This window comes from Staurois parvus, unplaced genomic scaffold (assembly GCF_062004578.1).
Source record: "Staurois parvus isolate SC_StPar_1 unplaced genomic scaffold, SC_StPar_1.0 ptg000684l, whole genome shotgun sequence".
NCBI lineage: Eukaryota > Metazoa > Chordata > Amphibia > Anura > Ranidae > Staurois > Staurois parvus.
In genome coordinates, this window is record NW_028318480.1 from 1,360,001 (window position 1) to 1,371,003 (window position 11,003).

The 11,003-nt window shown below is 42.6% G+C and overlaps 1 protein-coding gene across 1 annotated transcript in view; it reads right to left on the reverse strand.

The window, feature by feature from the left end:
* The window catches only part of LOC149447481 (N(G),N(G)-dimethylarginine dimethylaminohydrolase 1-like), a 27,048-nt gene extending 16,336 nt beyond the window's left edge, over window positions 1–10,712 (reverse strand). Inside the window, exons 1-2 of the mRNA XM_089652499.1 lie at window positions 10,605–10,712; window positions 3,854–4,329 (exon numbers count right to left, since the gene is read on the reverse strand). Of these exons, the coding sequence (XP_089508625.1) occupies window positions 3,854–4,117 (264 nt within the window). The 5' untranslated portion in view covers window positions 4,118–4,329; window positions 10,605–10,712. The remainder of the gene's footprint in view (window positions 1–3,853; window positions 4,330–10,604) is intronic.
* Window positions 10,713–11,003: the final 291 nt, after the last annotated feature.

Genomic DNA, 11,003 nt, shown 5'->3' on the forward strand with positions numbered 1-11,003 from the left:
ATTAAGGGAATGGGATAAAATACACAAATATATGAAATGGGAATTTAATTCTATACTAATGCCACTAAGAAACACAGAATTTTTTCCACCAGGTAGAGAAGAGATAGCAGGTAGATGGTTTATAAAGGAAGATGTCCAACTCAGAGATATAATGGGAGAAGGGAAATTGAAGACCTTTAAAGAGTTGGAAAAGGAAAAGGGAAATGTTTTCACCAGGCTGGATGAGTGGCGTTACTACCAATTAAAATGTTTTTGGGGAAATCTCTCAAAACCCCTGAGAATGAAAAAGGATTGGAATTTGTTTGAAAGGTTGTTGGATGCACGGGGGGGATGGGAAACACGGAATAGCCAAAATATATGGAATCCTCACAGATTTAGACACAAACACTAAACCAATGCACATAGTAAAATGGGAAAGAGATATGGGGGTGGTATTAGATGAAGGAAAACAGAAAAAAATAAATAGATTAGTTCACGGAAATGTAAGTTTGAGAGATGTAGAAACAAATTACAAATGTTTGACAAGATGGCACATTGTTCCGAGTGTGGAGTGTAAGATAAGTGGGGAGAAATCACAGTGGTGTTGGCGAGAATTCGGGAAGTGGGGACAGTGTATCATATTTGGTGGGAATGTCCAAAGATTCAAATATTTTGGAAAAAAAAATAGTACATTTAATAGAGAATATCATCGAAATGAACATCGGGTTAGATCCAGGGATGTGCCTGTTACATAGCTCAGAGCTATCAGTTAGTAAATATAAGAAATTAGGTTTAGGCTACTATTTGAAAGCAGCAAAAAGCCTGATCCCCAAGTATTGGAATAAAAAAGAAATACCGAAAGAGGAGGAGTGGATAGAAAGAGTAAATTGGACTAGTAAGATGGAGAAGACATACTATATACAGGAAGATAAACTGGAGGTATATCTCGCGAAATGGGAAAAATGGGAAAACTTTGTAATAAATTTGAGAAAGTGAAAAGTAGTACGCCATAGAGAATAGAAGAGAGGTAAGATACGCTTGCTGTTGATAAAAGATAAGGAAAATGCAGAGGGGGGGGGGGGGGGGGGGAAGGGGTTAATGTTCTAAGAGGGCGTAAATGAAGTAATAAGAAACAATTGTATATTTAGGATGATTGAGATGAAAATGTTTTTATCTTTTTTCTCTATTGTTATTACTGTGAAAAAATAATAAATATTTAAATTTAAAAAAAATATATACATATGAACATAAAACTATATAACACCAAATAATGATCTCAGTTTCATGCATAAAATTACCATAACTCCAAAAAAAAAACAAACAAACAAAGTCCCAATGATCATGTCCACTTTTTGTATCAATCCATGCATGCATATACAGATTAGTGATTCCAGGTGTCCCGTGCTACAAAGCAATACTCTTCCACATTCTATGCCACCACACAGTGAGCTTTTGGATGTGCCCTCACCATTTATTGACCTATAGTGCATATACAAGTCTCTAAACACGTTCCCCACCAATATATGAAGGTGAGGGCACATCCATTAACTCAAACTCAATGAGTGGGGTGAGTGGGGGGGCAGGGTTTTGTTTATTGGTTTGTAATTCATCAGCAGCGCCACACTTTTCTATGCATATATCTTTATTGGTGGTGACTTGCACTAGGTGGTTTGCAGCAGCTGAAATGGATTATACATATTTTGGTCACAGGGTAACCCATGGCAGTGCATAAGTGTTTTCTAGTTGGCAATAAATATGTGGCCATTAAATTTAAAACAGACCAATAGTGACTAAAACCCTCAAAAGGCATCTAAAGCCTTTAAAAAGGATAAGCTCACCTTTTGTAGCACGTTACATCCATATTCAGTGTGTAACATGTTACAATTGTACCAGACGCCCCAATTCTCCATTGTGACAGCTAGAAGGAATCTTCTGCTACCGGTCACAATTTAAAAAATAAAAAGGCTCTGCCCTCATCATTCACTTACAGAGTTCTGTAAACAAGAAGCTACAAGCCCCACCAGCCTTTGCATCTGTCCGTTTGTTGTTAACTAACTACCATTGCGGTAGTTCATCGATTCTTCCTGTCAGTGTAAAATGGTCTGCCCGTATAAGGTTCGAGCAAACAGAATACACCGATAGTCTGCGGGAAACCTGCATGGTACCCGATCGCTGGTCCAATGCTCCTAAAACAAAAAATAGTAAATGCACATTTTTTTTACCTGCATAAAAGTGTGCATTATTTTTTGTTAAAAGGTGAACTTATACTGTAACTAGTTGCCGACCGCAGGTAGCCGAATGACGGCTACACTGCGGCCGTCCAGTTCTGGGAGGCAATCATATGATGTTCTCCCAGAACGTGCTCTCCTGCGTGCCCCCGGCGATCTCCGTGATCTCTGTGTCCTACGGATGTGATAAAAGGCCAATCACAGCAGCCTTTTACCATGTGATGAGCCGTGTCCAATGACACGCTGATCACCAGGAAATGCAATTGCCGTTTCTCGGCTGCACTTTCCTCACGCTGTCAGCACGTGAGGAAAGTACTGCCGAGAACCGGCAGTTGTCAGAGCAGGGATCGGCACCGATCATCAGTGCCCTGATGATCAATGCCCAGCAGTGCCACCCACAAGTGCCCAGCAGTGCCGCCTATCAGTGCAGCCTCATCAATGCACATCAGTGAAGGAGAAAAATTACCTGTTTGCAAAATTTTATAATAGAAACAAATTTTTTTCACATTTTTTGCTTTTTGTTTAGAGCGCAAAAAATAAAACACCCAGTGGCGAGTAACTACCACCAACAGAAAGCTCTATTTGCGAGAAAAAAAATGATAAAAATTTCATATGAGTGCATGACTGCGCAATGGTTATTCAAAGTGCTGAAAGCTGAAAATTGGCCAAGTAAGGAAGGGGGTATAAGTGCCCGGTAGGCAAGTGGTTAAACAACTCTTGTCAGGATTTTATTGCCATCCGATTCATTCCCTTATTGCCAGATTTATTCCCTCCACATTTTCTTTTCACTTTTGAGATATTTACTCTTATTTTATGCTGTTTCCACAAACAGGAAGGGAAGGAAAAAAGGTTTGGCTTAGGATATACTTACTGGTTTGTGTTCGCATCATACAAGCTTTGCAGACAGGTTTTCTTTAAACAGCTGTCGGACCAGCGACATACCCGTATGCCTCTGAACTTTTGGTTGGTTGTACAGGAGCAATACCCCAGCATCACCCAGGTAACTTTTTGTTGTGTTTTCTTTTTTTTTTAAGCCAGTGGTCAGCTGTCTATTCACTCAGCGTAGCACCATTTTTTTTATATTTTACAAATATTTATATATATTTAAAATGTAAACAAAGTGACAGAAATGGCTTGGGGCTGAAGTCGTGGGGATTTGCACTCATTCTTTACGTTCTCAAAGATTCTCAAAAAAAGAGTTTCCATTTTTATTATGGGTTGGCTTTCAGGGCCCATTCACACTTGTGCATTTCGGCAATGCACACTAAAAACACGTGCATTGCCCCAATGTATGACAACTCACCTGCTCCAAGCGCAGTACAGTCCAATGTATTGCACCACAATATATATACTATTTTATTGTGGTGTGCTGTGCTGGTGTGCCCCCATTTGGAATATTCCCTCTCTCTATTTGTACTAGTGACCACTGTCACCAGGATTGAAGTGAGGGAAACTCTAATTTTCACCGAAACAAGGGGGAAAATCTTCCAATGGGAAATGACAACTGTGAAAGGGGATTCCCATTACTTTGTAGGGATTTTCTCACTTCCTGTTTCTTCTTGGGACAGGTAGTTATGGGTCTCCCCAGTAAGAACAGATGGGCCAAAACTGTGCATGCATGATCAAAAGCATAACTCTGAACTCACCTCTTTCCTCCTGGCGGGAATGGCTGGACGGGTGATCAAAGCTGTATCGGCTATCACTACTGCAGTGTCACCAATCAGCTGCCCTCGTGGAAGGTCTTCACTGGCAGGCAATTCCATCACTTGAAGGCCTAGCTTTTGCCTGAGGATGCCAGAGTACACCCCACTCTCACGTTGAGCCCTTGCCAGGTCCACTTGGCCATCAGCTTCTTGCGCTAGGGAGGCAGAAACCCCTCTTACCACCGCATGGGTGTATCTACCAATCATGTTTAAAGCAGAAGGGTAGAGGTAAAAAGGCAACTTATTGAGAGAACTGTCACTTGTGGCCGGCAGATGGTGTACTAGTGGGGCCTCCTGCCTCTCTTACTGTCCTGCCCAGTCAGTCAGTCTGCTTTTGTCTTCTCCTCCAGTCTCCCGTCTGGATGGATTCCTCTCTCTCTCTCTCCCGCCGTCTCCAGCTTCCTTCCTGGCTTCACATCCTGCAAGAGAAAGAATGACAAGTATCCTCACAACATACATATTTAATGTAAACACTCAGCAATGACAAATTAGCAGTTTCATGGGAAAAGTAGATTTCACAAGTGGCTTCACATTTGTTGCGGTCGCTTTGGTCCTTCAATGCAAGAATAATTTGCTCTCAGCGATGAGATTTAAAGTGACCTTGTCACCACAGAGTCACTTGTATTAAAAACAAACACACACACACACCCTAAAGAACAGGAGTGAACATACTTACCTTTCCAGCAGCCCTTGCCTTCTAATGCCACAACTTCACGGTTCCCCAGCTGCTTCAAGTAACTACTGACTCCTAGAAAGGGTCAAATATCCATTTCCCTCTTTGCACGCTGTGATTCCTTCTGCTGTCCCATACGTCCTGTAGCAATGTGAAACCAAACAGGAGACAGCACAGTGTGCAGCAGAGAAGCAGGTGCTCCACAAACCCGAATTGTTGAATACGTGCGATGGCCAGGGAGTAACAAAACATTGGCATTCCCCCCCCCCCCCACACACACACACACACACACCACTTTCCGAGTAGGAGGATACCACATGAGACTTGTTTTTTTACAGCCTGGCCAGATAGAGAGGCCCAAAAACCAAGGAGAACTTTCAGGTTTCTAGGGGCACAAATTAAACATCCAATTTCCAGACTACCCATCACATTTTTGGTATACCAGGACAGTAGAAACACCAACAAAATGAAAAGAAAAAAAAAAAAAAATCCCCAAGGCACTTTCTAAGAAGCATGGCACGTCTTTTGAAAAGGTCATTTTTGCTACAAGTTTTTGGAAAATGTGGATAGAAAATACTACTCCTCCAAAGTATGAGGATACCCCATGAAAGATTGTCATAGCTTAGCCTCATAGAATAATACTTGGCGATACTGCCATCAACCTGGTTCACACTGATGCGATTTCAAACATGAATCAGATCGCACTGAAATCAAGGACAGGGGAGAACATTGCTTCCCATGGTGGCTATTCACATCAATGCAGCGCAGCTGTGATCCAACTTTGGGAAAGGGTCTTATGCTACATTGGTATGATTTGCAGTGTGATTTCGCCTCATAGAACAGGCAAACCTTATCCAAAACCCAACCAAGGTCACACTCCATAATCACACTGCAAATTGCATAAAAATTGGTTCACAGTAGTTGATCCTAGCCTAAAGGCTGTTGTTCAGACACTTCCGGTTATAGGGTGACAACTGCCTGCCAGCTGTGGTGCTGCATTATCACCCCCTGGTGATGACCCTGTAGGCCGTGTTGACATACATTATGCAGATACGGCTCACCATTGTCACTATCAGTAAACACGATGTGCAGCTGATGCTGGAGTATTCTGAAAAAGATTTCAGCTCAGCAGCACAAAGAAAAAAAAAAAAAAAATGAAACCTGTTATTTCAGCAGGAGATGGCACAGGGCTCTAGCAAACTAAATATCATTCAGTATCTACTTACATGCAGACTTCAGTCAAACAAGGGAGGAGCAATGTCCCATGTGGCTTTAATTTCCATCCTTACTTAAATCATCTCTCCCAACTTTTTTGGGGGGCAAGGTGTGCCTAGATTCCATCTCTACCCCCTCTCGAAGTTTATTCACATTTCTCCATAAATAAAAGGGATGCATGTAACAAGGGGATGCAAGCCCACAAGTGCAAGCATTTGTGATCGCTTGCAAAATCTGGCTGCTATACATTACATAACTGATATATAATTAAAACAAAAAAAACAAAAAAAAAAGGGAAGGGAAGGGAAGGGAAGAGAAGAGGACCTGTCCTGATAAATATATTATACAGAAGCTGGCATTGCCAAATTGCAGGCTTCTGGTTCTCATATCTATCCTTGCTTCACAACTTGCAGCAAGACAGTTTTAGACTCTTCTGGCAGAATACTTAGGTTGGCAAGTGACCAAATAGACAGTAAAGCAAGAATTAAACAAAATTACTTAACTAGAATTCAGCTTTAAACACAGCTTCAGTGTCTCCTGGACAGCATTAGAGGTTTACTGATTTGAGTGCTGCCTATTCCCTAAACTGCTTTTTATCTTTAATAGGTTAAGAAAATGAAAAGTATATTCTTACTATTAGCAGGGGACAACAAATGGACCATTTTTAGAAAGATTCCAGCTTTTTGGCAAACACAGTTTTGGTAAAAATATATATACAAGATCTCCAACCATTTTCTTTTCCAGCTCCTTAGAAAGCCCCTTGTGTGGTCATATGGAAGTGTCAGCAATTGTCAAGACATGGTTTCTGCACATCTGGCCACCCCATATGATGCAGCAGATGAATGCTTGCTCCTAAAAGCCAGTCCAGTCCCCAGAGGGGTAACCAAAGTAAACAGCATTAGGTAAACGTAATGGGGAGAGTCTGGATTAGTCAGATAATGCATCACTTTATGGAGTAGGGGTGGTGTTTTGAAGATTTTGACAGGAAAACACACAATGAACGACACAGATTTCCTGCTTGAGAATAAATAATAAATATAAATAAATAATTGATTTGGTTTGCATACTTTAATTCTTTCTTGACCCTAAGGCCGCATTTACACTTAGGCGACCACTTCTGCCCGTGATTTCAAAACGCTCTGCTAAAGTGACAATTGCAGCAAACCACAATGCGTCTTGCCCAGAAGTTTATGAACTTCATCTGGGCAACACCCCGCAATGCAGTTTGCCCCAATTGCAGCAGGACAATCGTGGAATGTCCACACAGCGTTTTCAGGCGCCATTTAAATTAATGGCACCTGAACACACGGAACCGCGATTTGTCATATTAGCTGAGCGTTTTGAAAACATGCGCAGAATAACAGCAATTCCACCCAACGATTCAAAATCCCCAAGTGTGAATGGGGCCTGATGGCATAAAGTGTTACTAAGCCCAGGACCCTGCATTCACTACATCTGGTCTCCCACAGAACATGGAAATGCAATTATTTTATTAAATACAAAATGCTAAATACCTTTTCTCATCACAGTATATAGCAGTCTTGTGACTTCTATCAGTGTCCAGCTGAGCACTGGTTAAAGCTTGGAGGAGCACTTTTCATTCTGCTCTGACTGTCCTATGAGGTTGCATAACCACTGACCCTCTATCTGGACAGTGCTGATCACATGCACCCTCACAAAGAAAAAAAAACAAAAAACTTTTGCAATACACTTTAACCTGAGCATGTGCAGAGTGACTCCTAGGAACTCTATACTATCAGCAGATGGATTGGTGACAGTAGAGGGGAAGGATCAGAGAAGCCAGGATCAAACAGCCTTTTTACACAATGCTGATTAACCCCTTAGGTTCCACAGTGAGTATAACTGTATGCATATACAGACTGATTTTACAGTTTTGGGTTTAGAAACATTAATAACTGAAATATAAGTTGCATGACCAACAAGATACAGCTTTTCATGCCATCATTCACTGTACCTGAGATTTTACCATGGTTTACAGGTTTCCTGCATATGGGTGGGCAGGCGGCTCAACCTGAACAACTGCAGGGAAGGGTTGGAGCCTGTCTGGATTTAATTGCCATCCCAAATTTTGGTAAATTCCCCCTCTCTTTGTCAAGGAAATGAGGAGATTGTTCTGCCATGTGGACACAGACCATAAAAAACAAAAAAAACCAAAAAAATATAAATACTGCAGTGAAGAACACCCCAAAATTACTGTGGCATGAACCTTCAAGAAGAAGTAAAATCTTCCCAATGGGGTCACAGAAAAAAATAACCTGAAAGAAACTAACTGCCCTGAATATTTCTTATTAGGCACACAGAAATATGATGTTTTATATATTTAGATTTTTTTTTTGTCCGAGAAGCTTAAAGTGTTTGCAAACCCAAAAAGACTATGAATATAGAATCTAGATGTTTTGGCTGAACATTTTTTTGTGCGTCAGCCTTGCTTTTTTCCCCAGCCTGTTAATCCTGCCAGTAACACACGTCCTGTCCTAGGATGACAACGATCACTCACTGAGTGGGGCATTTTTCCTACTGCTGAGGGGACTTCCTTCCACTGGTTCTGAGTACTCTAGCCTACAGGTCCATTGCTAAGACGGATCACCACTTACCACCCAGTCCTTTGGGAGTGACAGCACCCACCAGGACCACACAGGCATATCTGAGTGAGAAGGACAGCTCATCTGGGTTCCAACTGAAGGAAGACCTCCTACCACCTAGAATCAGGATTGTTACATACAAGGCGCATTTAATATGCGCGTCCGGTGAGTGCGCATTTCATTTCCACTTCTACCCGGACAACGAAGTCACCTTTCATTATCCTGTTTTACTATCCTGATTTATTTATATTTATGGGACTACTCCTTACATTTATTGGAATTCAATTTGATTTATGATACTGTATTTCATCTATTCACTCTATTAGCTACGAGCGCTGCACTTGTTATATACATTGTCTCTTTCATAGGTTATTGGTACCTAATTCTGTGCATAGCAGCTTGTTTATTTACACGAAGGCGCTTTTTACTCTCTATACACTCACTGAGTGTTGTCACTCTAATGCACACTGGGTGGTTTATCCCTGGTGCATGGGGCTCCAGTGTTTAGCTATGGACATGGGGCACAGGTGCATTGTCTAGCCCCACTGCCGCTCTCTGAGAGTCTGACAGCTGCTGCAACTGGATATGGCTGGACGATGCACGCAGCGATACGGCCATTTAGGGTGGTATGTTCAAGGGACAAATGTCCTGAACATAGACTGCTTGCATTCTGGGCATTCATCCCTGGGCGTATACTGCCCAAAAAGTACATACTGCTAGGTGCGCCACACAACTGCAGAAAATGGCAAACCTCAAGAGTTAGACAGGCTGCCGACAGTGGGGCTGGATGGTGCACTTGTGGCTAGATACCAGTTCTCCATGCACTGGGGCTAAATGCCGAGTGTGCATGGGCCTCAAGGCTACATTCACTCTGCCACGCCAACGTTTAGCTTTTCAAAACACATGAGAAGTCATCTGGGAAGAATAAATAACTCTTTCCTCTTCGATCACTTTTTCCTGTGTTCAGATGTTCCAGCTTTAGCTGCATATAACATGTGTTTAGAGTGTTCAATCAGATCCTGGATGCATAGATTTCTATTCTCTCTAAATGCAGGTAAACGGACCACATCTAAAAGCACTTAGCGAATTGCACCATTGAAAAATCGTTGCATGCATTTACAAATGTCCTCTAAATGCAGGTTCAACAGTGCAAGTGTGAATGAGACTCAAGACAGGCAATGTATATAAACAACAGAGCCCCTCCCCTCTCTTCTAACATAGTGGGGAGGTGTTCTATAGTTCACAATAAAAAAATTCAGGTAGGGCTGATAAGAGGAGGAGATTTTTAAAGCAACATTCTTAGAACACTAGTTACAAGCGCACTGAATTTCTGGAAAGATCAACTTTTTTTCCTAGTACTTATCAAGCAGAAATAAAACACTTAGAAGGATAAATTTAGCAGACCAAATGGAAGCAATACGGGGGAGAAGTTCCAATATTGGGGTCTACATGTACTTTAATGTATTAACTTTAACAAGCTGAATAATGGTAACAAATATTTGACACTTACATGCATTTGCATATGTTGAAAATGCCATTTATGACCATTTTGTGAGTGTTACCATAGACAGATATTAAACCAATGCACGTCGATTTTTTTGTTCAACCCTTTTAATCGCAATGTGAAAGAAAATATGGGCAAGCCATTGTTTGGACTTGTTACCAGAAGACCCAGTCAGACATGCTGAGTCTTGTAGTGCTTTCCATTTGCACCGGTATTTGCAGCCAGAGCATGCTGGGACTTGTAGTTCCTGAAAAGCTGAAGGAGCAGGATTGTAAAATAGGATTTTCCTAGTGCAGAAGGAGTTAACCTATTATCCTAACCCCGGGCTTAAAAAGCTGCATTACATTATACTGCTTTGTATGACTGCCATGGGAAGCTAGCCATGGTATCAGAAGTCTGGGCAGAAAAGCTGACAATCTGCTGGCAGGGCTCCATAGGTTCCCAGGGTGATCAGGCCTGGATTACAGACCTTGGCCAGGAAGGAGAGAGGGAAGAGATTAGGGATGGGAGACACTGGGGTCCTGCAGTGACACGGGGCGGAGGGACAGACAAGAGGGGACACAATGATGCTAGTGTGCAGGCAGTCTGGAGGAGCACACATGCTGACACTCAGGAGGAATGTGACAGCAAGCTGCAGAAGAGCAGACAGGGCGAGGCTGAGGAGCAGGGCCCAGACCCAGGGAAACACAATACACTCACCACACAGGGAGGAGAGGCTCCAGGCACGTGATGAGTCCTTGTCCCTTGTCCCCAAACCGCAGAACACTGGGGGTCATCCAGTCCAGACCGTCCCTGCTGCCTCCCCCCCTATCCCTCCCCTCTCTCCACATCTCCCCCCATTATCATTCCCTCCCCTCCCCATCCCTCCCTCCTTCCTTCCAGCTCCATGCTCTCCTCCTACAGGATATGCAAAATTCACACAGCAGGGTCCTCAGCCAATCCTAGGACATGGGATGGAGGATATGGGATGCTCGCCTCCTAATACACAGGATGGAGGGTCCTCAGCCACTCCTAGGACATGGGATGCTCGCCTCCTAATACAAAGGACGAAGGGTCCCTACACCTCCCAATACTCAGGATGAAGGTCCTCAGCCAATC